The 26924-nt window shown below is 43.8% G+C and overlaps 1 protein-coding gene across 5 annotated transcripts in view; it reads left to right on the plus strand.

Moving 5' to 3' along the window:
- Nucleotides 1–12629, plus strand: part of Mast4 (microtubule associated serine/threonine kinase family member 4) — a 415893-nt gene extending 403264 nt beyond the window's left edge. For all 5 annotated transcript variants that reach the window (XM_090331761.1, XM_090331763.1, XM_090331762.1 and 2 more), the window contains 3 exons: nt 3789–3925; nt 5839–6020; nt 6286–12629. In XM_090331761.1, the coding sequence (XP_090187887.1) occupies nt 3789–3925; nt 5839–6020; nt 6286–10103 (4137 nt within the window). In that variant the 3' untranslated portion in view covers nt 10104–12629. The remainder of the gene's footprint in view (nt 1–3788; nt 3926–5838; nt 6021–6285) is intronic.
- The last annotated feature ends 14295 nt before the right edge of the window (nt 12630–26924 follow it).

Here is a 26924-nt window from a genome sequence, read left to right on the forward strand (position 1 = left end):
CTAGATACTAAAACAAGGACCACTGAATAGCATCATAGAGGCTGTTGGTATGTGTGCAGTACTTACTGGGAACACTGCAAGGGTCCCAAGGAAATGACACCTAAGAATAACAGTGAAGCCAGAGTACTTGGTACCTTCCAAGCCCTGTTGTGGTTGACAAAAATAAACTCAGATCACCCTCAGTTACCCTCTGAGCTAGGCGAAATAAATATAAAAATGTAAATGTTCTTAAAAAAAAAAGAAACACAGAGCAAATTGAACAAGGCACTCCAGACTGTCTGCTGGTGTCTGCTGGGAAGCCAAAGATGCTTTGCACTCCTTCAATGCACTCTTGCACACATGCACTCGCCGATTTCCAGTGTGCCCTGTAGTCTAATGTTCACAGTGGGAAATGGTGGCAATGCCAGACTCCAATCAAAGTGTTCAACTTAAGGATTAGCCTGTAAACATGGCAGCCATTCAGAAGGAGGAAAATTGTCTCATCAGGACGCATAGGCATAGCATCAGGAAAGTGGGGGTTATCTATGCAGGGCTATGATAGACTTGTGAGCGTCCATCGTATGAAAAAGCAGTATAAGATAGTCTATATGTGAGGTCAGGAGAGCCAACAATGTGGAGCTTTGGTTCCTGTGAAGATATGGCATGCAGGAAAGACCTGTCCCGGCCCATGCTTTGCAGAGAAAGGAAAGGACATTAGAACTCTACCAGTTACTCAAGACTAACTGTTAGGAAGACACTGGCAGAGTATGAGAAGAAATTGGATAATTTAAATTTTGCTAATGGACTCAGTTCAGCTAACATAAAATAATTTCCCTCCCACTGTAAACACTCTTGAAAAGAGTTTTAAGTAAAGTGAATTAATGGAGCATTTACTAGTCTGTGGACTACCTTTCTGTTGTTGTTGCTGTTATTTCAAAACAGTGTTGCTATAGAACTTCTCTACGAAGCTGCTTATTTTTTAAGAGAAAGTAACCGAGTATAAACCTAGTCTGTAAATGATATTCACCCACACTCAGGTAGCACTTGCCAAATGGATCCACCAGGTGGCAGGCCACTCAAATAGCGATTAGTTTTCCCAATTATATACCTGTTTTCTCCTATTGTTTTCAATGTAATGTTTGTGCTATTTTTTAATGTTCCCCCTTAGAGAAATTATCAATGGAGTATGTGCCTACATCCAATGAATTACCTTCTGAAATAGCCATGGTGTAAAATCAGAGAGAGAACAGATTTGTCTTGGGAAAGGGCAATGTGTTACCGACACTGGAGACATTGCTCTCAGAAGGCCTGCTCCTCCCTGTTTTCTCATGAGAAGTGTTCAAGATGTGTATTGCATTCATTCCAGTTTTACAAAGTGTATATCTCTCTCCTTTCTTCTTGGTGATCTGATCCTTTGGACAGGCCTCCCAGTTGTAGCGTAGGAATGCTACTTTATCACCACTGTGACAGCACAGAAGAGACGAAGGGGATGAGGATGTATTCTACCCAGAAGGACTGGGGTTGGGAGAGAGAAGTATTGGAAGATGGGGACAGGGGAGCCAGGCTTGGAATCTTCCTCCACTGGGCACTATGACCTGTGATAAAGAATATTGAGGCTTTTGGTTCCATTGTCCTCATTCTTATAGGTCATCCCAGACAGCCATATTGGTTTGTGTGTTCACTAATGTGGAAAAGGATGTAGTGAAGCATCATTGAAGTGAACTTCTGCCATATCTGTTGTCCTTCCCATCATGACAGGAAAACCTATCATTTTCATCATGGCCCTACTTGATTTGTGAAGAGAAAACCCTACCCCCAAAATCCCACAATAGTAGACCTTGTATACTTAGTAGCTGAATTTTCCTTTTAGAAAACAGAATGTAAAATCTTTACTGTAAGGGTAAAGGTAGGGGCTTGGAATATGCCTTAATAGTAGAGTGCTTGACTAGCATGCATGAGGCCTAGATTCAATTCCTTGGTAACACATAAAAAAATTAATTAAGGCCAGGAGTTTGGCCTAGTGGTAGAATGCTTGCCTAGCATGCACGAAGACCCAGGTTTGATTCCTCGGTACCACATATGTAGCAAAAAGCCAGAAGTGGTGCTGTGGCTCAAGTGGTAGAGCCCTAGCCTTGAGAAAATCCAGGGATAGTGTTCAGGCCCTGAGGCCCCCCCCCCAAAAAAAATTAAGAAAGTTAAAATCTTTGTATTGGAGCTCAAGCTACATTTCCCTAAAATATTTTCTGTAAATGTGACAATAGATATGAGATTATGCTTTATATAGGATGATAAAGTCAACAAATACTATGACTTGTCAATACTAAAGTGGAGATAAGGCATAAAGAAATCATTCTTTAAAGAAACATAGATAACCAAAATAAGCAAATCTTACTTTGTTGGAGAATAGAAAATAATTGCAGAAGGTTACGAACTAAATAAGTTTTGACCCACCCAAGTGATAGAATATAGTATGTGGTCAATAAAAATATCATCCTTGGGGAATGTTCAATGATAAAAGCGTTTCAAGATTATATAATGGGAAATACAACACAAATTACAGAATAATATTAAAATTAAGTATAAAGTGTATAAATATACACGTACATTTATATATGCCTTAGAAAAGATCAGAAAATTGAGTGAGGGGCCAAAGGGAGACTATAACTTTAAAACCTACTGGTACAAGACTCGTCTAGCTATACACAGGACCCTGGGTTTTAATTTATACTTTTTTTTCTTATTAAGCATGCAATACTTAGGGAAGGGGAAGAATAGATGTTATTTATTAGAATAGTTATTCCTTGTGTTTTTAACTGTTCCCACAACACTTAATTTTCTATAACATGATACCATTTAAACCTCAGCTATTGGGTATCTTCTAGACAAAGGCTTTTGAAAAGGCCCTCTCCTTATAGTGCTTATATTTTCAAGATAATCAGAGTCCCTTCTGACTTTGAAAGAACATGTTTCTCCCCTGGTTATTATGAAAGTCAAGAAGCTGTGAAGTCACAGCCTCAGCCTGGCTGCTGACTCCTGTGCTTTGGGGCTTACCCTCCATGCCTTTATCCAAGACTCAGTGAGAAGGCCCAGAAACCGACCAGGAAATAAGGAAATTCCTTTCTGTGCAGCCCACATAGAGAGCTTTCCCATTGCCTGGCACATGCTCTGCAGCAATCTGCAGGATGACCGGTTTTATGATAATAGGAAAAGAACCTTTTAAGAATCATTAAACATAAAAGTCTCATTCAGTTTTGCTGCTCTATGATTTCTAGGCCAAAGGGAAAAAAAACACAAAAATGGAGAAACAAAGAAGAAAAATATATCAACCAAGACTAGACAGCCGCTGGGCACATTTCTACTTAATACATATGAATGAAGCTAACCGTTATTTATAGAGGCCTTCCCATCATATGTCACACTCAGTGCAAAAGGCTTGCAAACTCTTCATTTCTCCCTTGATGAGCATTGAGAAATGAGATAAGTAGGATTCAACTCTCACCATTAGCTGTTAGGGTGTGAATATGGCCTCTCGAGGGTCAGCAGCCTCCTGAGGTCACTAAACTCAGAAAGGAATTCAAATCCATGGGCTCCAGAGCCTATCCTCTAAAGGGACTTCCTCTTTGCCACCCATTCTATTTGAATTGTCAGGACTTCCATGAGAGACGCGTTATTTAGAAATGGAAGAACTTTTGGATAAATCCCCTCTGTCTCTTTTGTCTCCCAATCTTTATCTCAGTTCAGATCTTGCTTGATTATATCATTTCTCTTTAATACCTCCTCATCTTTTTTCCTTTTTTTCCTTTTAATAGAGCGGAAATAAGGTGTCAATCACCACAACCCCGTTTGAAAACACATCAATCAAAACAGGACCAGCCAGGAGAAACAGCTATAAGAGCCGGATGGTGAGGCGGAGCAAGAAGTCTAAGAAGAAGGAAAGTCTAGAGAGGTTAGTTAAATTCATCTTCCCAAGCCTGGTGTACGCTCACTCATGCAAGAGAAAAATTGTTCCTTAACATACACAATGGCAGATCAAGTTCACCGTGAGAAATCTTGTGCCCTATTTACACACGTGTGTACATTCAAGTTCCTATTTGTTAATACCAATCTTTTTCATAGGAAGATTATTCATATATTGTATGGTACAAATATTCTATTACTATTCATCACCTGTGAGTACCACAAAGTGCCCTTGGTTAATTTTTAAGCCTCTAGAATTCATTTCAGTAGAGGTGGATTTCAGGAACTGGGCCATCAGGCAGTTTTTCACACATTATATCTGCATTTTAAATGTTCTTTACTGATGTAAACATGGCTATTTTGTAATACCAGACATACCAAAATAACGGTAAGCTTTCAAATATAGCCCTAGAAACAAAGAAGCTCTTTCTAATTAACAGAAGCCCAGCCAGGTAACATATGCTGGCTGCCTGGTTTTAAGGGGGATATTTTATATCCAACTATGTGTAGAGAAAAGTAAGATGCAGGCTTGTGCTCTAGGCAGGGATATTTCTTGCCACGTGGGCTTGGCTTTGGTGCACTGTAACCTATTTCCTTCACTCACTTGGACTTGACTTAGTCATCATAGGAAGACTTTCAGTAGAGATACCATGGAAAATGAGTGACTGGCTCTGGGAAAAATAAAGTTATACAAGAAGAAAATCAGGATTATCCTTTCCATAGTCCATGTGATGTAGACACTAAACATGGAATCTGTTATATTGGGAAGAATAAAAAAGAGGCAGCAGAAGGTACTGGGGGTCAGAAAGCAATTGTATGCAAGTCTAATTCTCATTCCTCAGGGTAGCAGATCAACGAATTTCTACAGCTGGGCAAGTGTCAGCATAGTAAGATAGGCATATGACCTAGCAATCTACAGACAAACGAGAATAGAGGTAAAAGAATAGAAAGTAGTTTCTCATTCACGTCACTACAGGAGTAGAGAGAAAGCAAGGTGTTCCCATAAGTTGTAGGCTCCTTTTAGTCTTTTAGGCTGTTCTTTATGTTTTGTTTGTGCATTTCAGTTTTCTGTTTAAGCTCACCTTGATAGCAAAAGAGCTCCAGCCAGCCACATGTGCAGATAAGCCTGGGGCAGCTGTAGCATTAGTATTTTTTATCTTTCGCTCATTGAGCCCCACATGCTCAGTTTGTCTGTGCCACGGTGTCTGCTGTCTACTGATATGAAAGTCCTCCACTTTACCTCGCCGGGTGTCTTCCATGTAAACACAGCCTGCATTGTTATTGGAAATATTCAAGAGCCCACAATGGAATGAGCCCAGCAAATAGCCCTCCACAGATAAAGCCTCTGCTCTGTATCACTCTATAACACAATTCTGTATCCAGAGTAATGGTTTCATTTCCCATGGTTTTATTTTGTATTATTCTTGATTAAATCATGCCAACATATATAAGGTATGCACTCAGAAGCTTTCACACAAAAATAACTCTTACCATAAACCTAATGAGTATGTGTATATGTGTGTGTGTGTGTGTGTGTGTGTGTGTGTGTGTGTGTGTGTGTGTGTGTGTTTAAATGTATTTATACCTCTTTTTCCCAGATCTTCCTTTGTGTTTGGAATTAAATGAACCTGCATGAATACTAGCCTAGACTATTCCTCCTCCCCCTCCTCCTTTCCCTCCCCCTCCTCCTCCTCCTCCTCTCCCTCTCCTCCTTCTCCTCCTCAGATTACAGGTGTGAGCCACCAGCACCCAGTTTCATGAGAAAGTGGCATCCTACTTGCACATCTACAGATCTGTTCCCTACCCCTGACACTCAGGCACTGAATGAAGACATGCTACTGAGGGCAGGGAGGAGTGGATCTGAAAGGAAACCTGATCTGTTATTTCCTGTCTCCACTCTAGGAGGAGATCTCTTTTCAAAAAGCTAGCCAAGCAGCCTTCTCCTTTGCTCCACACCAGCCGAAGTTTCTCCTGCTTGAACCGATCCCTGTCATCAGGAGAGAGCCTCCCGGGCTCCCCAACTCACAGTTTGTCTCCTCGCTCCCCCACACCTAGCTATCGCTCAACCCCTGACTTCCCCTCTGGTGAGTGAGTCTCCAGGTCTTCCTGCCCTAGAGGATGAGAAGGAGGCAAAGTCATCCTTGGTCCTGCCTGGGGTGCAGGAGCTCAAACCAGCCTGGGGAGAGCAGGTGCTGGAGGGAGGATGGGGCTGCTCTGACCATGGGGGGATTTCCATGAGAAGCATTCACCCCTCACCATTACTGGCAGCCCTGGGGGGGGGGGAGGCGAAGCATGGCAGGACAGAGGAAGGATGAAGGGTACTCACAACCTTCTATCTTTCACCCACAGGTACGAATTCCTCCCAGAGCAGCTCCCCAAGTTCTAGTGCTCCCAATTCCCCAGCAGGGTCTGGGCACATCCGCCCAAGCACTCTCCACGGCCTGGCCCCCAAACTCAGTGGACAGCGGTACCGCTCTGGAAGACGAAAGTCAGCTGGCAGCATCCCACTGTCCCCATTGGCACGGACCCCTTCCCCCACCCCCCAGCCCACCTCCCCTCAGCGCTCACCCTCCCCTCTGCTAGGACACTCACTGGGCAATGCCAAGATGGCACAAGCCTTCCCCAACAAGATGCATTCTCCTCCCACAATCGTCAGACACATCGTGAGGCCCAAGAGCGCCGAGCCCCCACGCTCCCCGCTGCTCAAGCGGGTGCAGTCTGAGGAAAAACTCTCCCCTTCCTACAGCAGTGACAAGAAGCACGTGTGCTCCCGCAAGCACAGCCTGGAGGTGACCCAGGAGGAGGTGCAGAGGGAACAGTCCCAGAGGGAGGCCACCCTGCAGAGCCTAGAGGAAAATGTCTGTGATGCCCCATCCCTCAGCCGGGCCCGGCCTGTAGAACAAGGTTGCCTGAAACGCCCAGTGTCCCGGAAGTTGGGCCGGCAGGAATCTGTGGATGACCTGGATAGAGACAAACTGAAGGCCAAAGTGGTCATGAAGAAACCAGATGGCCTCCCAGAGAAACAGGACTCCCATCAGAAAACCCCCAGCCTCAGCAGTGATTGTGAAAGCCACGCTCTGTTTAGGCTAGAAGAGAGAGAGAAGAAAAGCTACCCCAAGGCGGCGTTAGATAGGTCAAGTCATTTTGATAACAAAGCAGTGGAGGCCCCGTCTCTAGGCAGCCTGTTAAAAGATGCTCTTCACAAGCAGGCCAGCGTGCGGGCCAGCGAGGGGTTGACTGTAGATGGGACAGTGCCTGGCCACAGCCTGGCCCCTGGGGAGCACAGCCACGGTGCAGGAGACTTTAAACGGGCTTCCACCCCTACCAGCCTCCAGGACAGTCTCTGTCCCTCCCCTGAGAGGTCTGCCCCTGCAAAAGGTGAACACACAGGGAAGAGTTCCCAGGCAAAGGAATTCCTTCGAAATGACAAGTTAGACAGCAAGCTGGCCAATATTGATTACCTCCGAAAGAAAATGTCCCTGGATGACAAAGATGATATGCTGAAGACCAAGATGGCATCCAACAATCACGAATGCTTGCCGGGAAATCCAGGCCGGCCTTCCAGTGGTCACCAAGAACCTCCTCCAGCATGTGAGGGCCGGGCATTTGTCAGCAGTGCCCACGGGGCTCCGATGAGTGGGGTGTCCTTTGTACCCCTCAAAGCCTTAGCTGGCCGGGGGGATGGCGGGGCAGAGAAGCCGGGCCTGGCCGTTCCTGAATCCCCAGTCAGGAAGAGCCCCTCTGAGTACAAGTTGGAAGGCAGGTCAGTCTCGTGCCTGAAGCCCATCGAGGGTACCCTGGACATCGCTCTCCTGTCCGGACCTCATGCCTCTAAGACACAGTTGCCTTCCCCGGAGCCTGCACAGAGCCCCAGCCCAGCTGACGACCTGACACCCTCCGGGCCGCCCACCCTCCCTGGCAGCAGAGGGAAAAAGGGTGATTCCGCCAGCTTAAAGACAAATAAATCCTGCCTGCTGGAGCCTCGGTTCTCCCCACCTGCCCGGGGTCTCCAAAACTCAGCAGCAGCCCCCTTGACAGACCCAGAGTTAAAACAGTCCAGGAAAGCTGCCCATCCTGCTGCCAGGAGCATTGCGGCAGGTGCAGAGAGTGAGCCCCAGCAGAGAGACCGAGCTTCCAAACACCCAGAGCGCTCCACAGACACCAAGGTCATCTCTAGCACGGCTCCCCCCGGGCCATGTGGCCCCTCGCCACCCAAAGAGGTCCTCCCAAGAGAGAAGCCAAGTCTGAAAGAAAGGTCTGAAAGGGGGCCCGCCGCGGCCCGGAGTGAGCGGGTTGTCACGAGGGCTGGTATGCTCCGAGAGCCCTCAGTGGAGCTGTGTCCACCAGAGACTGCTAAAGCAGGTGACAATTCCAAAACTCTGCCTTTTGGGGGAAGGAGCCACCCAGATGTCCACATGCAGATGCAAGCTATGGAGAAAGCAGGGGGGGCTTGTACAAACACAAACCAGAAAGATGGCCGAGATGAGGTCAGACCCCTGGCCAGGGAGGATTCCTCCTGGTCCTTTTCTGGGAACCACTGTGAGAAAGAGGCGAGCAAAGGGAGAAGCAGCCTGGACTCCAAGCCTGAAGTGCCTCCTGCCCGCCGTCCTCTGCAGCCTCCCGGAACTGAGAGCGAGAAGGGTGAAAAGCTGCCTGCTTTCATTCCTTTGCAGAAACAGAGTCCCAAGGAGCCAGAGAGGAAGGACCTGCCTCCTCAAAGAGTGGCCAGCAGTGGCCCTCAACTTCTCCTGACAACCAAAGAGCTACCCGGCATGGCCATGTGGCAGCATTGCGAGAGTCCATGCCATGCTTCCAGCAGGGAGCCTGCTTCTAAGCCTACTGCTGCAGAACCCAGTCTCTGCCTCCAGGACTCTACCAGGCCTGCCCCTGTGCACACTGAGAGCAGCTGCCCCAAGCCCCGGCCCACCCTTGACCCCAGCCCCCCCAAGTCCAAGCCCCCAGACAGGTCGCTGTCATCACAGAAAACAAGCAAAGAATCTGCCACTCAGCCCCTGGGTGGCTGCAGCAGAGAGGGAAAAAGCTCTAGTAAATGTGTGGATGTGTTTCCTGCCATCTCAGCCACCCAGGGCAAAGCCAGTGAGGTGATGGGCCGTGGAGAAGGGGCTTCTCCCATCCCACTGCCTGGGGAAGGGGCTCCTCTTAATGCCGAGCTGGAGGCCACCGTGCATGGACGGAGGCCACTAGATAGGCAAGAGAAGCCTGCACATCTGCCAAGGCAAGGACACCCAGAGGCCCTAGACCAGACACTTCCCACTGCCAGTGAAAAGCAAAGCCTGTCTCCAAAGCACCCCAAACCATCCACTGTGAAGGACTGCCCTGCTCTGTGCAGACAGACAGACAGAAGTCTGAGTCAGCAGGCCACCCCCATGGATAGGAAGCCGGAAGTCAAGAAATGCACGGAAGCACTTTATGTTCCAGCAGCCAACAACAACCAGCCTGAAGCCAGCCCTTCCCTGGTGCATGGAGATACAAGGGTGAAAGGCTCTGAGAAGTCAGCTATGGGGATGGGGAAGGGCTTCCCAGAGGCCCGGGGAAAAATGCCTGCTTCCCAGAAGCCACCGGCGGAGACTAGTAAGTCTACTCCCATGAAACGTTCACCTTCGGCCACTGGGCAGAGTACCCTCCGCTCTGCCACCCTCCCGGAGAAGACCCTGAGCTGCTCCAGTTTCCCTGAGAACCGGCCAGGCGAGTCAGAGCCCGCCACAGTCAGCACTGACCTGTCTTCTCCCAAGACCAAGGCAGGCATTCCTGAGCCCCTGGCCTCCAGCCACAGAGACCACTGGAAGACCCAGTCTGAGGAGGATGGAAGAACCCAGATGACAAAGAGTGACTCTTTGCCAACCTTCCGCCTCTCCACCGCTGCCCAGGACTCACACCACGCTGACCCCCATGCACCAGGTGGACCTGGCCATCGGCACAGGGCCCTGTCTGTAACTGCCACCATGGGAGAAGCCAAAGGGAGAGAGCCTACCTCCACCCAGCTTCCTGCAGCCAGGAAACAGAACACGGGCAGGGAGGTGACCAAGGTACCCCTGGCACCAAGCCCTGACCGCCCCCTCACCCTTTCCTCTGAGAAGGACTTTGTGGTGCGGCAGAGGAGAGGCAAAGAGAGTTTGCGTAGCAGCCCTCACAAAAAAGCGTCCTAACAGGACGGGGCTCTGGGGACCCAGCCCGGCTCTGGAATTGGGTCTTGACCACCAATTCAAACCAGCACTGTGTTGGGATGTCCACCAGGCAAGGGCCTGGAGTCTCACTGAGGAGGAAGAGGAGAATAGAGACAGAAAGAGGAAACCTCCTTCCACATGCCTTCACAGGCGGGAACTGATGAAGCTTACCAGATAGTGTTTGTACGAAACAAAGTAGTATATGGCACATTGGTGAGGAAAGAGATTGTCTCTGTAAATATCTAGCGATGTGTTTGGTTTGGGATGTAGAGTTGATTACATTGCTGCTGCAATTGCATCATCACCTACAACTTTTCTGAATTAAGATCTTTACCGCTATCATGTCATAGTAATGAAGTATAATGGTCAAAACTGGGTATGTGTTGAACTATAGAGACATCCATATTCATACATGTACACATTCACCTACATGTTTTGATCTGTGGTTTGAGACTATTTCAAGGCTGTTTTTATAAGTAGAGTTCAAGGTGAACGGAAAGCCCTAACTTCAGTAGATTGTGAGTTTTTAATGTGTATTTTTAAGCAGAGTTTCTGATAGTACTGTATCTGGCTACCTAGATTTCCAGATCTAAAGCAAGAACTGCTCTGACTGCTGCATTTGCATTCCTCCATTAAGAATGGGCAGAGCAAATGGAGCTAGCCATGTATTTCACAGTCACCATCATGGGTGTTCTGGTCCTTGGGGCCCATTGTCCAAAGGGTCAGTTGTCCTTGTCTCTGAACTCCATGTTTGGTCTTCATGTGAGGAAGAGCAGAGACTATAAACACACATCAGCTTTATTTCTGTTCTTTCTTTCTCTTCTTTTAAAGCTCTTACACTCAGGCCTCTCTGTTGGGAGTGGCAGGTCCAACTACAAGTTTTGTGGTTCTGCACTAGCCCTGTTCTCGAATGAAAATCGCTGGCTGCACACAAATCTGCTAGTACTTAGGTCAAGTGATATAAGCTTCAGGCATTGGAAGAGGTTTTAAATTTGCTTTTTTTTTTTTTTTTGGAAGAAAAGAAAGGGGGGGAGGTGGATTTTGGCATCATAGCATATATACTAAAGAATAATCAGGACATCAGATACATTTTAAACATAGCGGGGGCCTTATGTTGTAGATGAAGCTTGCTGTTTTTAGCAAGTTTCCTGGGTTTCACATTCGTTTCTGATGCATCGAGTAGCTCCATCTATTTCATAACATGATCTCTTTATTTGTATGCAAAGACAAATACTGTAGTAATAAAGAGCAACTTTTTTTTGTAACAAAGACTTAGTGGAGCTATTTGGTGCTTGAATGTGACCGTCCTTTTTTACTTTTGCTAAGCCTTATTTAAATTTTGTATACCATGGAATGTGTAGAATTTGTCAAATCATTTTTAGTGCTGAGGGTTTTCGATTGTTTTGTTGTTGTTGTTGTCATTGTAGTTTGGGGTGGCTTGTTTTGAATTGTAAGATGGCACTTGCTGACATAAGTACTAAGGCACTAAGAGACAATGCAGATGAGTATTTATTAGATGTTTGGGATCCTAGACAAGACTTTGGTTTTATAAGAGGAAAAATAATTACCAATCAATTACCAGTCTAGCATCAACTTCCCTCTCCCCTTGGTGATGTCTGTGTATCTGTATGCTATAAAATTGTTTAAGCACAGCATCATTGTACAGCCCTGTGGATTATAAATCCTTTGGAAAGACTGTAAAGACCCCAAAAACAAAGACATAACTGACTTTGCAATCATCCTTTCTTGTAAAGTAAGTTGTGAATGGCAGAAAAATAATAATAATAAGAGAGGAAAAAGAAAAAAAAAAGATGTCTTCACTGCCCTTGTTTCACCCCCATGCAATTTTTAGCTATTCCCAAACTTTTAGCTATTCCTCCTCACTACACTGTGAACCTGTCGAATAAACAGATTTTTCACAAGAACTTAAAATGGGATTCAAAAGTAGTCTCAACAGTTAGGATACATATCTATTTGCCAGTCCTTACATAACCTAAGCTTTCAACACTAAGACATCAAGACAGGTGTATCCAGGAGATAGTTCATGGTTTACAACCTTTGCTTTTTTTTCTTTTCTTTTCATTGTCCAGTTTTCTTTGAAGCACAATTAGCTGCTTGTTTACAAAGGATATTTTTATGTATATTTTGTATAGTGTATTATCATTTTTTTGCCAAATATGTTTTTTTTGCATTTTGGATGATTAAAGAGTACTTAAGGTTGCATTCATGTGATACCTGTTTGTTGTTGTGACTCCAGTCAGCTGGTTAGAAGTTCTGTGTTTGGTTTGGTCAGTCTCTTTGTGGTTGTTAAGATGTGTTCCTTGGTAAGTGCTCCCAGCTGTAAACTTACCAGCTTAAAAGTTTGTTAGGATCTGTGCAATAAAGTGTTTGCAGTCTTATTTTCTCTAAGAACCCCCTTCCCCCAATGGATGTCATAATTGTTGTATACTGAACAAATATTTATACTTATGCAGTTGCATAACATTGAATAAAAATTTAGCATGAAAAGATGACTGTGTGTTTTTCAAATACATATCACCTCAAAAGCATTACCAATTAATACACAAAGGGTGGGTTTTCCAGAACTGGGTTTTGGTGAATGGAATGCTTTACCTTTTTTGCTTTAGGCCATACATTAAAAATTCATCCTCTAGCAGGGTACTGGTGGCTCATACCTGCAATCCTAGTTACTCAGGGGACTGAGTTCTGAGGATCACAATTGGATGCCAGCTTGGGCAGAAAAAGCTGTGAGACTCCAATTAGCCACCTACAAACTAGAAAGTGGTAGAGTGCTACCCTTGAACAAGAACACTCAGGGATGACATCCAGGCCCTGAGTTGAAGCCCCAAGACCGATTCTGCCCATCCATTCAAAACAACACAAAACAAAATATAAACATAAACAGCATCCAACTCTTTCCTCTAACTTCTAATTTCTATCCACTAACTTCTTCCAAACTTCCTTTCCTTCAGGACTTCCACATTCACCCTCACCACGACCCCCCATGAAAGAGAGAGCCTATCGTCCATGTCACCTCATGTTCTCCCAGCACCTCATCCATTACGAGCCTATCCCTTCACATTCCTTTTGCTCTCTCCTGTCTGACTCTGGCTAAAGAAATATACTCTAAACAGTTTCTTTTCACTCCTTTCTGGCTTCCTGAGACATCTCTGTATTTGATACTTTCTAGTCTTCCCATCACTCTTCACTACCTTAGGACATGGCTTCTATCCACCAGGCCATGAGAACTGCTCTGAGTACTACCCAGGGTGCAGCGCCAACCCCCAGGTATCATTTTCATGGAACCTCCCCTAGTTTTCCAGGTTCCCCTCATCTTCCTTATCCCCAGTCCTATCAACCTTCTTCACCTGTTTTTCTTGAGAATTTCTATCTCCTCCTCCTCTGAGTACTTGTTCCCATAGATACTCGTGCTTCCCACATTTCCCTACATCCTCCTTGCTCTGGTCTCTAACTATACTAGGCTCTTTTTCACTCCAGTAGGTGCCTAACTTACCTTACTAGTTCATTCTTTACAACTAAGAGAGAGAGAGAAAGAGAGAGAGAGAGAGAGAGAGAGAGAGAGAGAGAGAGAGAGATTCCTCAAATGCATACACAGTATGTTACTATCCTGCTTACACTGTGTAAGTAGTTCCATGCCACTGAGATAAAGATGTACTCCTAGTCTTTAATGTACTCCTAGTCTATATTGCTATTACAAAACACCTGAACATAGATACTTATTATTATTTGTTGAAGAGATTGATCTGAAATGGAAGGTTCAACTTCAGAGGTCCTAGGCTCAGCCACTGGCTAGCAAGTATAGAAGAGGTCACAGAGAAAGAAAGGACCACAGGGCGATTCATGGGACACGCTGCTGCAGCAGCTGCCTCCTCCTCCTCCTCCTCCTCCTCCTTCTCCTCCTCCTCCTCCTCCTCTTCCCCCTCCCCCTCCTCCTGTTAATAAAAATTCATTCTTGCTGGGTGCAGTGGCTCATGCTTGTAATCCTAGCTACTCAGGAGGCTGAAGTTGGAGGATCATGGATCAAAGCCAGCCCAGGCACCAGGCACTAAAGTCCATGAAACTCTTATCTCCAATTAACCACCAGAAAACTGGAAGTGGTGCTGTGGCTCAAGGGGTAGGGTCGTAGCCTTGGGCTGAAGAGCTCAGGGATAACGCCCAGACCCAGAGTTCAAGCCCCATGACCAACCAAAAGAAAAAAAAATCATTCTTGTGGGAGCTAACCAAAGTTCTGAGGAAACTACGTTAACCTTTTCCAGGCATACTACTCTCAATAAACTGATAACATTTTTACTGGGCCCTGCCCAATGGTGAAGTACAGTGTCATGTCTTTGCTAGTGTTAGAAAACCAAAACTCAGATGGTTGGCAGGACTAACACTTAACTTCTGCAATCTGACTGGACAGCCCTAACACTTACCCTCGATCATTAGCTAAGAGTCACTTTTTTTTCTCTTAGACTGCACAGACATAAAGAGGAAAGGGGACAGAATCATGACCCAGGTTTTCATTGCCTGCACAATTCACCGCTCACTGATTAGAGAGCAACTCTCTCTACTAAATGTCTCATTTAAAAATGGCTATTATACATATTGGTCTAGAAACGTTAAACTTTTTTTCATTTGTACAGGGGTAAACACACTGTATTAAATATGTAAGGTCTTATCTACGTGGGTTTGCTTACAGAAACTAATAAAGTATTCTCTATTATAACGAGGCGGAAGATGGCGCCAAGACAATAGGGACACTGCCTAGCTCTCTCCAACAAAAAGGCAGAACCAGGGAGTCCCACGAGCCAATTACCTTAAGAAATCCACAACAAACTCAAGAAGCAACGGAAAAGGACTCAAACCGGAAAAGAAATCCAGATAAAGCTCACATCCAACTTTCTGAAAGAATTCGGAATGCAAGGACCCCTCCCCTACCCCTAGCTGCCGGATCCAAGCTGCGAAAAGCGGGGCAGGGGCGCCGGGCCGGGCAGCCCCAACCACTGCAGAAAACAGCAAAGGATCGGGCCAGCGAGCCCCAGAAGCAGCGGAACCCAGACATGGAACCAGAACAGCAAGAAGCAGAACCCAGATGTGGACCACAGGTGGCAGCGGAGATCCGAGGGGAGTGAAGGATTCTCCAACACCGTGCAGCACCCACAGCAAACGCAGAGGAGTGAGTAGCCCAGCGGGTCCCCAAACCCATCAGGAAAGCAGAGCTGGTGCCAAGCTATAGAACTTAACTCAGACCCCTCCACCCCACCTGAGAAAGACTGGCAGGAGCAGGGGGGGCAAGGAATTTAGAATCCTGTCCCTTCCCTCAACAGCCTTCTCCCCCAGGCCATTGACTGGCGACTGACAGGCGGGCTGTGCTAAGACCCAGCACCCCACCAAGGGAGGCGGGGGTGTCCCAGCCCCCACTCTCCCAACAGCCTCCTCCCCCAGGCCTCGGACTGGAGGACTGGAGACTGACAGGCTGGCAGGCGCTAAAATCCAGCACCCCACCTAAGGGGGCGGAGCTGTCCCTGATAGCACCCGTCCAACAGGATCCTCTCACAGGCCTTTGTCCAGAGACTGACAGGGAGGTGGGTGGGCGCAAAACCCAGCACCCCACCAAAGGGGGCGGAGGTGTCCCTGCTAGCACCCGCCCAACAGGATCCTCTCCCAGGAGTTTGGAGACTGACAGCCTGGCGGGCACAAAAACCCAGCACCCCACCAAAGGGGGCAGAGGTGTCCCAGCTCACATGCCCAACAGGTTCCTCTCCCAGGCCACTGGGTCTGGAGAATGGGGGGCGCTGAGACCTTGCCTTACAACAGTGGGTGAGGTCTGTGGGAATCTGAGAACCAGCATCTGTCCCACTCAAATATTGAGCCAGGCACCCCCCAGCTGGGAATCCTGAGCAAGACAGCACCAAAGTGCCCCCACAGTCAAAGACTCCTGGCCAAAGCAGTGGAAACACAGCAGGGAACTGAAGGGCATACCAGTAGCCCAGCTTGCCTTCTGAGAACCAATAAGATGCCTTGGGGCATCTACCCTGAACATCATAACCCAAGATATGATAAGGACACCTGCTCAGCTATGTTCCTCTCTGCACTATTCACAATAGCCAGGCAATGGAAACAATGCAGATGCCCTACTGCAGATGAATGAATACAGAAAGTGTGGTATATATACACAATGGAATTCTACATAGCCAACAGACAAGATAAAATAATGACATTCGCAGGGAAATTGATGAACCTAGAGCGAATCATGTTGAGTGAGACAAGTCAAGACCTAAGGAACAAAAGGTGCATGGTATCACTAATATGTGGCTATTAAATCCAAAGAGTACAAGAGCGAGGACCCAATAACTGCATACCCGACGCTATGGACATGGTAATGGAAATATAAACATAACTATATAGACATAAAAACCTATGACTCTATAGACATAATGTTTTATTTCTTAAATTAATATGTTTCTATGACATACAAACCCTTAGCCTAATTTTGATTAAGTTCTAAATACTAAGTCCCAGTGATTGTAAATAGAGATTCCCTCCTTGAACACTTGTTTGTTAAACTTGTCATTTAAAATATGATGTAAAAATCAACATTAATAAATTCTTAAAAAATGGCTATTATAGAAGCGATTGTTTTATTGGTACTTAATAGACTAAACTGCATCTCGGGGCCAATATTAACCACAATAATTGCTTATAAAAATTCAGAGTTGAAAATATACCCTTTAGTTAATCAAAAGTTGGAAGTTTCAGAAGAACCTACATTGATCCAGACTGGGTAAAAAAAACACAATGTCACTAAAAAGCAGGCATTTGGACAATCACATCCCTTTGTATTTGGTCACTGGAACATAATGTTTGTGCCATAGTATACATATGGCTACTTGAGTTTGTTTTTTTAATGCAAGCATGGTTAAATTCATTGGGGATTATAGTATTTCTCAAGCAGATTCTTTTAGGGGCAATATGTTTTCTTATGCTCAAGGCATTGTTTTTTGTAGATCATTAACAATATATTGATGTGGAGTTACAATCTACAGAAATTACCAATTCTTTCTTGCAGCAACAATAGCAGTTGGGAAAAGTTATGAGTTCAAGATTACCCAGAAGACCAGAGAATTTATGAGCTGGATATAGGTATTAACTAAAAGATAATTGCTTCCACCATTGAGCTGACACTAATCCCCCTCCATCCATGTGGGACTCAACACAGGCACTCAACAGTCAAGCCCTTGTAAGAGGAAAATGGGTTGATGACTTGAAATCTAGCAACATGTCTCTACTTCAGCATGCACTCAAATTGCATGAGAATCTTGTACATTCTGGTTCAAAAGGACCACTGAAAATCCTAAGAATCTGAGAAGCTGCAGGATACATTCTTTTAGTCAGCACATGAAACAGCTTCTGGGGAAGCTGTTCCCCAGTTGGCTTTGCCTTAAAGTTCCAACGGATGTACAATTATAGTACTCCAGGACACTGAAGTTGTAAAATAATGATGCTACTTAAAAGCCTAAAGCTTTAGTCTAGGTGGGGAAGTGTGAAGGAGCAGTCACAGAACCAGAAAGTTTTCCCAGAATTAGAATTATTTTATAATTAGTTGGCATACAGATCCTTTAGCAATGAAGTTTTAAAGATTTGGGAACAACCAGGCTGGATTCCTTCAGTGAATTTATGCTGGATTAACTTCCTTTTAGAAGCCAGTTTTGTCTTTCTACTTCATGGAATAGTACCCTCCATTAAGTAGACCATTAGAGACTGTCCGCTTTGGATCAACCTTGAAGAGGTTAATCAACCTCAAGTTGCACATCTCAGCGATCTAACTAGTCCAGTGTGAAGATGGGAGAGGCATTTACTGATCTTCAGAAAACTCTTGCCTGATGATGGAATAGCAGTCATATAAAGTGACTTCATTAGCATGCTAGGAATTCTTGCTCTTCTGATAAGACCCCAAAGTTTTCTGAAATCTATATTTGGCTGAGTCCTTTCTATGAACTTTCCTTAAAATGAAAACATTTCAGGCCAGAGAACATAATTAACCATCTGTAAAATGATGAGAGGGAAGATGGCCATGATTGGATATCTGGTGAGATTTCACCACAACAAGGGTGGAATTGACAAGGAAACTCAGGGTGCATTGCATACATTCCTTAAGGCTATAAGAATTACGACTGATGGCATTACACTTTTAGATTCCTATGAATTTTATGTGGATTTTTTTTTTTGCCAGTCCTGGGCATGAACTCAGGGCCTGAGCATTGTCCTTGGGCTTTCTCAAAGTCAGAGCTCTACCACTTGAGCCACAGCACCACTTCTGGCATTTTGCTATATATGTGGTAATGAGGAATCAAACCTGGGTCTTCGTGCATGCTAGGCAAGCACTCTACCACTAGGCCAAACTCCCGGCCCCTTATGTGGCTTTTTGAAGCACATTTTAACACCTTCCTCCAAATGCAATTCAAAGACTATCCAGAACCACTTATTTTTACAAAGACTTCTGCACACATTAGTTTCTCAAACGGATCTAATAACTATCTCCATTTCAGAGGTTGTAGGACTCCTTTGAACCATTCCAAATTTGGTTCATTCCTAATCACTTAGGATCTGATTCTAGGAAACTTATAATAAATTAAGGCTTAAAACTTTTACTAATAGAAAAGAACATATGGAATCAAATTTTTGTGCCTACTTATTTTTATATCAGGCTCAATGCTCAGCAAAATCATAATTCTCTTCTAATTTTAACCAACTTGTCATATAAACTTCTTTCACAAAAGGCAGCTTCACAAATCTATAACCTTTGTCATCCACTCAGTTATATTTTGTATGCTATTTCTCTCCCACTTTGAAACCATCAATTATTCTACTTAGGTCAATAAAATTAATTCTCCAAAAAGAAGGCATGATCTCTCCTACTTTAGCTTCATCAACCATGTCTTAATTTATTTGCATAAAGAATTATGTATAGCCAGGAACTAATGACTCATGCCTATAACTCTTGTTCCTTAGGAAGCTAAGATCTGAGGATAATGGCTCAGAGCCAGCTCAGGCACACACAATTAGGAACCTCTTATCTCCAATTAACCAGCAAAACCAGAACTGGAGATATATCTTAAATGATAAAGCATCAGTCATAAGCTAAAATATGAGAGCATAAAACTCTGACTTTATGACCCAGTATACACACCACACACCACACACACACACACACACACACACACACACACACACACACACACACTTTGTTTCCAAATTGTATGGGATTTGAGGGGAATTTCAATTTCAACCATACTTTTACCAATAGATATGTTATGCAGACTCCCTACCAAAAAGAAAAGAAACAGTTAAATTACATTGTATATCACATGTGCTTAACAGAGCTTCACAGAATCAGCTGCAGAATATGTTCTTTTCATCAGCACGTGAAACCTTTTCTAGAATGCACCATGCATCAGTCAACAGTTTTAACAAATTCACAACAGCATAAATAATGTCCCGCATCTCCTCTCATGGCAAAGGAAAGAAATGAGATGGAAACAGCAAGAGAAATTGTCTAATTCTCTTTAACACATAGGGACCCAACAACACCTTTATCAATAGTGGACTATTAAGGAGATAATAGAAGCAATTTTAAAATTCCGCCCATGAGACAAAAGTGGTAACATGACATACCAAACCCTAGAGGATAAAGCAAATGTAGTCCGTATTAAGAAGGAAAGTAATAGCAGTGTCTACCTAAAAGAAAAGATTTACACAAATAATATGACAATTCATATCAGGCTTTTTGAAAAGAATGAAGAAATCAAGCCCAAAGTCAGGAGAAGGAAATAAATTATAAAGATCAGAGGAGTAATAAGTGTATATCTTGGTTAAACCCTGAAGCTCAGGACAATAATGGAATGTCATAGCAGTGTTTGTGCCTTACTCAGTGGGCTCAGCCTTGCAGCCAGTCACATGACAGGCTGGGTGGGAAGTGATTATTTCAGGGAATCTACATCTGTAGAAAGGATGTCTATTTATAAGGCATTGTTTCATTGGGAGTCTATAAGATTGCCTTTTCTCATCAACCCTACAAATAAACTACTTCAGCTAAATTACAACACTCATGCTATGTCCTCAGTGATCCTGTTATTTCTGGTAAAGCTCACCCATTTGTAAAAAACAAACAAAAACTAAAATTCCCCAACAAAAACAAATAAAAACCAACCCCCAAACCCTTGGGAATACACTGTGCTATGCTGAAATAATACTCCTGATCTGGACACATTCTACTCGAGTTGGCACTGGAAGTGGTCATGCAGGTCATGTCCCACTGCAGTGGTGGGCTGGGTCCCGAGGACAGGTCAGGTGGCCTCACATGTCACATGGAAAGATCCATCATGACCAAACACATGAAACCACAAACTCTTAGGAAACTCTTAGTTCTCATCAAGGGCCTCTTTATTCTCTACCTTGGTAGAAATAATGATCTCCTTTGGAAAATCACACACACACACACACACACACACACACACACACATTTTTCCTTCTATTGTCTATACATAAATACACTGAAAGAAAATTCAAAATATAGACAAGAAAGATCCTTGAGCCACTGAAATCTCTCCAGCAACTGAGGCATGCTTTGATTCCTAGGTATGACTTTTCTAAAAATGAAATAATAGGCCGGGAGATGGTGACTTACACCTATAATCCTAGCCACTCAGAAAGCTGAGATCTGAGGATCATGGTTCAAAGCCAGCTCAGCTTTGAGTCTTCATGAGACTCATACCTCAAATTAACAACCAGAAAACCAGAAATGGTACTGTGGCTCAAGTGGCAGAGTGCTAGCCTGGAGCTGAAGAGCTCAAGGACAATGCCCAGGCCCAGAGTTCAAGACCCAGGACCGACCAATAATAATGAAAATAATAATAGTGAAATAAGAGTGGGTATGCTGTAAGCAACCTACTCATTTACTTGAATATTAGAGCACAGATATATTTCAGTGTTTGCAATATAGTCTGAAATATTATTTATAATAGCCACATCATATTACACTGTGTATCAGTATGTGTGATATTTATTCTCTATGTGTGTGCATGTATACGTGTGTGTGCTCCATTCTATCTCTGTGTTAGTGTGTTTGTGTACGTGTGTTGGAGACCCTCAGGTGCAATTCAATTCTTGAATTGTTAACCTTTTCCTCTGCTAGGGGACCTTCATTTATTCTGATACTTCCCACCCAATAAACAACTATGTTACTGGTTTAACTTTTCATTTGTAATCTTGAAAAACTACATAGCATTATTTTGTGTACATGGCTTTTTAATTTTTGTAGATAATCATGATAAGATATCGTTTTGTGGTTTTTCTCCTTGAAGCTTCTTATGTTGTTCAGTTGTGCCTCTGTACATAATGAACAGGAACAGAGACAAATTGCAGCCTTGCTCACAAACGTATTGAGTTTGAGTTCAGTGGCTCATGCTGGTAATTTTAGCTTCATGAAAGGCAAAGGTAGGATTGTGGTTTGGGGTCAGTCCAGGCAAAGAGTTCACAAGAGCTCATCTTAATAGCAACCTGGATGTAATGGTGGCAGGAGTGCCTGTCATTACCACTACTCAGGAAACAGGCTAGTGTGAACAAAGAGTGAAACTCTATTTGAAACGTAGGACCGAAATGTGTCGAGGGTATGGTTTGAGTGGTTGATCACCTGTCTAGCAAATGCAAGGCCCTGAATTCAAATCCCAATACAGAAAAATCCAAAAGACTGGATTCCTGGGAGGTAGCTGAGGATCAGCCAATCACAGACTGCCAAATGATGAGACAATGTGCATATAAGGCAAACACCTCAACACACCCTCCCCAAATAAGGCAAAGACCACTGTAACTAATCAAACCATTTCTGTCGGCCACTTCCATTCCTATACTTTCCTCCACTGTTTTTTTATATTTTATTTTATTTTTTATTGTAATTAGTAAAAGGGTTACATGATATTTGCCAGATAGAAGGTGCATTAATTCACATACATTGATACCCTTTCACATGTCTTGGTACCCATTTCCCTCCCCCTCCCCACCCCCCACCTGTCTTGGTTTTTCCCCCCTTCCCCATCAAATTTCAAATAACCAAATACAAATAAATTCAATATATCAGATAACAAAGTGAGATACTATAACAATATGAGATAACCAAGGGACAGCAAAGGAGATGAGAGACAACATAGTACATTAAGGACAACAATCATTCATTATATGGCTTTTGTTTCAATATCCTGGAGGTCCTTTCAATTAGCTTCACATTATATGGCCTTATGTATCTAGATTTTGCTCTATTGCAGATCTCTGTTATCCTCCACTGTTTTAAAGTGTGCCCGACTCATGAATCCCTTACACATATAAATTCTGCTAAATTTAATTTGCTTGAAAGTTTTCTTCTAACAGTGTTTAAGATGTAACTCTGGCTGTGTCTCTTCCATTGCTCCCAGTTTCTTCCTAATCTCCTGTATTATAAAATGTGCCTGTCTGCTTTCCCAGTGAACACTCAAACTGCCAAAAATGTTCTCCTGCAGAAAACCTGGATGAATGTCTTTGCTGACATATGGCACTTTCATGGGACACTACCCTACCATAGAATTTGTAAATTTTGTATTATTTGATTATTTGTCACCAGTCAGTCCTGGAAGGGGCTGCCCCCGTCAACATCCCCCTGAGCGAAGCATGCAGCTCCTAGAACCGCGCATTCCCACTGCTTGCGGTATTACTTTCCCTCTTTGCTAGTTCAGTGGGTGGAAAGTTTGTTTTATTTTAACATGTATTTCTCTGGTTGTAGATATGTTTGTAGTATGTGTTGTTCCTCAGTACAGTCAGAACAGTCTCTAATTTATTTAATGATGTATGTAGTGTCGTATATGTAAGTTGTTTCTAAGATGGAGAGAAAGAGAAAGGGGGATTCAAAGCAATACAGAAAATGCACGAGTCAGCTTGCAGAGAAAAGGAGGAGGACAAAAGGGACACCCTGGAAGCCAGTTGGCCTCTACTTCACCTTGGTAGGATCTAGCGCCACCTCTTAAATAGTCAAAGAACATTGGCTACAGATGACGAAGAAGATTGGCGGGACTCGAATGACCTTCACTGCTTAACTTTTCTGATCAACCACAGCTTTGAAGTATAATCCATTGACTAATTCTTTTTAAGGCCTCACAGACTGAATCCATGATTCCAAATGATAAACAGCTTGCCTGGAGTGGGAGTAGATCCTAGGTGGGAGAAGAGTGTAGCAGCCTGGTAGCAGAAGCATCTAATAAATTGCCTTCTAGGCTGCATCATGCAGACTTGAGGGCTTCTTCATGTTTTCATTCTATTCATTGCTGACAGATTCTCCCATTCATTTGACTCACAGAGCCTAATGTGCTTCCATCATTGGTCGATTAAGATGAGCAGAGAATTTTACATAAAATCATTTGGTCAAGACTCTAGGATTGATCTTAGTCTTATGGTATTCGGAAACCTGAGTGGGATACTGCATCTGTTAGGTTTTTCTGACACTGAATAGATTCGGAAGCCAGCCTAGCTGGTCAGTTCCCTAGACCTCAGGTTAATTCTAAATGTGATAGAGCATGCATTATCTCAAATATAATAAACCCTTAACATATCACTTAGTTGACTGTCAGTGAGTACTATTACTTGCTGGAATTCAAGTTTATTTTCAGCGTTGCGAGCAGATTAAAAACTGCTGCCATTTACTTCTCTTCGAATTAACTCTCATATATGTAAACACTAAAAGCCTTGTGGATTCTTATGCTTGTAAACTTTAAAATTGTAGTTGGTACATATCAGAAAATCAGACAGGGAAGAATGGTTGAGCATTGTCCTGTCTTGGAATTTTTCTGCTAATGCCTATGTTTGTAGCCATGCTGTGCTGTTAATAGCAGAGGCTGCAGGCTCAGGGGAAGGTATCATTCTTCTCCAGATTGTAAGACTTGCAGCTCACGCAGAGATGCTCTGTGATGGAGGCCAGTCAGCTTTTATAGACTTTGATGCTATTTGCTTCAGTACACTTTGAAATGCAGGGTCAGCTCACTGAGCTACATCATGCAATAATAACACATTTTTATAGGAGTAGCTTGTCAAAGCAGCAACAACATGCGATACATAAAGCCAATAAACACACCATGTCTACAGATTCTATCCTAGTAACCAGATAAAGCAATAAAACTGACAGCCGCCATCAACAAACTCCCTTTCTTACTTTGTGGGGTGAATTTATTGTTGCTTAAAACAGAGGAGCTGTCACAGAGCCTTAGATCAAGGCATGGTTATGAAGCAGCAAGTCACATTACATGGAAGAGGAGGGTGCCTGACAAATAAAAGCTAAAGGGCAGTTAGGTCTCTCCATGGCTGGGGACCTTGTGGCCTTTAGTGTAATGCAATCTGCACAGAGAAGTTTTTTCTTTTTCTTTTCTTTTGCAGAACAGTCTGGTTGTCCAAGTTCTATATCAAATAGTATTGAAACTAGTGTGGCTGTGGGTGGTAGATGAGCAATTTAAGTCCCCAAAGGCAGGAAAGATGTGACATTCAACAGAATCCACAGGAAATCCAGTGGGTTGGTGTTACCTAAGACTGCCTTCCTCTGGTGGGATTCCAACTCCATTCTGAGATGCAAGAAAAGAAGAGACATGCCTACCATTTAGAATAAGGAAGAATTTGTACATGCAATCAATAATTTAATTATAAATCTAGGGCCAGCCTAGCTCACAAGAATCCTTATTATCTGGCAATAAGACAAAGAATTCAATCTGGCTTCATTTTGTGTATTTGTTTAGATTTAAGGGGGTTATTTGTTTTTATTATGTTTTGTTGTACTTGCTGCTGTTGTTTAAGTCAGGGCCTTATTAGGTAGACTAGGTTGACCTTAAGCCATCCTACTATCTCTACCTCCCCAGTTCTGGGATTACGTGAACTTCCAGAGCCAGTGAGGAATACAGTGTTTAAACATTGCTCTGAGTAATTCTGAGGAGAAACACATGGGATGCCCAGGAAACACTGGAGATATTGACTGAAGCTGTGAGCAGTAGTTGTGGGCCTAGGGCAGAATTAGATTCCAGTAAGTGATCAGGGAACAGAGGCCAGGCAACCTGTCAGCAATGTTCAAAAATACATTGCCGTGTGAACAGATGCAGCAGGAGCACTCACTAGACAGTGAGTTGAAAAGGAACTATACGACTTGTGCGGAAGGATGGGAGGGAAAACTGGGAGAGAGCAAGGGAAGGAAGAGGTGACATTGCCCAAAAAGAACTGCATTCTTTACCTGACTTAAGTAACTGGGACCCTTTTGTATATCAACTTTACAATAGCAATTAAAATGAATGAATAAATGAAGATATATTGAGTCCTTACTGTGTCTTGAGCATGTTCTAGGACACCACTGGGCAAATGCTCTCTCATAGCGTTTAAATTTGAGGAAGACAGAGGACAAGAATGGCGAATTAAACCAGGCAAGGGAAGCAACGCCACCCGCTGATGAAGACAATGAAGTCAATAAAGTTACTAGAGATTTCCCGTGGGTGTGGAATCCTTTTGTTTGGATTTGTGAGATCAGGGAAGAGCTCCCGACAGAGGAGAAAGCCTGAAAACTTTAGGGCTGCAAGGAAAGTAGTCCTTTAGAGATTCCGGAAGTCTTGAAAGTTCCCTCACTGTGGTCACCCCACATTTCTGGCTTTTCCTCAGGGTGAAAAAGAAGGGAGAAGGATGGTTCCCACATGGCTACTCTTATTGTGCCCACTGTCAATCCTTCAACTTACGAGCTGGCGAATTCTGATAGGATTTGTGTATGTGTGCACACGCTTTGTATGTATGTGTATGTTTGGGGGTGGGGATTCTTCTGATGGAATTTTAACATTGATAATGGATATTCAGAGGTTGATCTTAAGGATTAAGTTGATATCTCTAACCTAAAATTGGCTGCAGAATTTGATCAAGATTTTTTTTTTCCCCTTGGACTTTCTCAAGGCCAGAGCTCTACCACTTGAGCCTCAGCACCACTTTCGGCTTTTTTTTTTTTTTTTTGGTATGTATGTGGTACCAAGGAATCGAACCTGGGTCTTCGTGCATGCTAGGCTAGCACCTTAACCACTAGGCCAAACTCCCGGCCCCTTGATCAAGATCTTATACAGATGATTTGGGGGTTCCAATGGGGTGAGGGGGTGATCCATTAGACGGCATTATACCTTCCCACAGATACTCAAGTCCTGCGATGACAAAACTGCTATGGTATTTGTGTATAACCTTCATCCTCCTCCCATACACTTTAATATCTAGCTTGCTTTACCCCATACTATATAAATGCTATGTAAACAAGTGTCATACTGTATTGTTTAGGGAATGATATGAAGTCTGTATGTGTTCAGTAGATATAAAATGTCTCTGAATATTGCTGCTCTGTGGTTATTCTGATGAGGAGGATGGAGACGACAGATACAATGGTCAAACTCTCAGCAAGAATGTCCAACAATCCAGACTTGAGGGGATGGAGGCCTACATCAGTGAGAAGCATTGAGACTTGAGAAGGCCTAAATTGTGACACTGTCCTTTACACAGATTGTCCTCTTTGTCTATGGCTCTTCTTCCTGCCTGTCATGGGTATAACTTCATTGACAATCCCAGGCTCCACAGAAACTTCCTCTCACTAAACCTCCCATCATGTTCTCAACAGCTTGTGCAGAGAGATGGCTCTGTCCATGAGGCTCCACTGAGCAAGGCCTGTCTTAAATATTCTCCCAGGTGAATAGGCTTGTGAGGGATAGCCTGGGAATCAAACTA

The sequence above is a fragment of the Megascapheus bottae genome, chromosome 4 (genome assembly GCF_031878675.1).
Source record: "Megascapheus bottae isolate mThoBot1 chromosome 4, mThoBot2.hap1, whole genome shotgun sequence".
Lineage (NCBI taxonomy): Eukaryota > Metazoa > Chordata > Mammalia > Rodentia > Geomyidae > Megascapheus > Megascapheus bottae.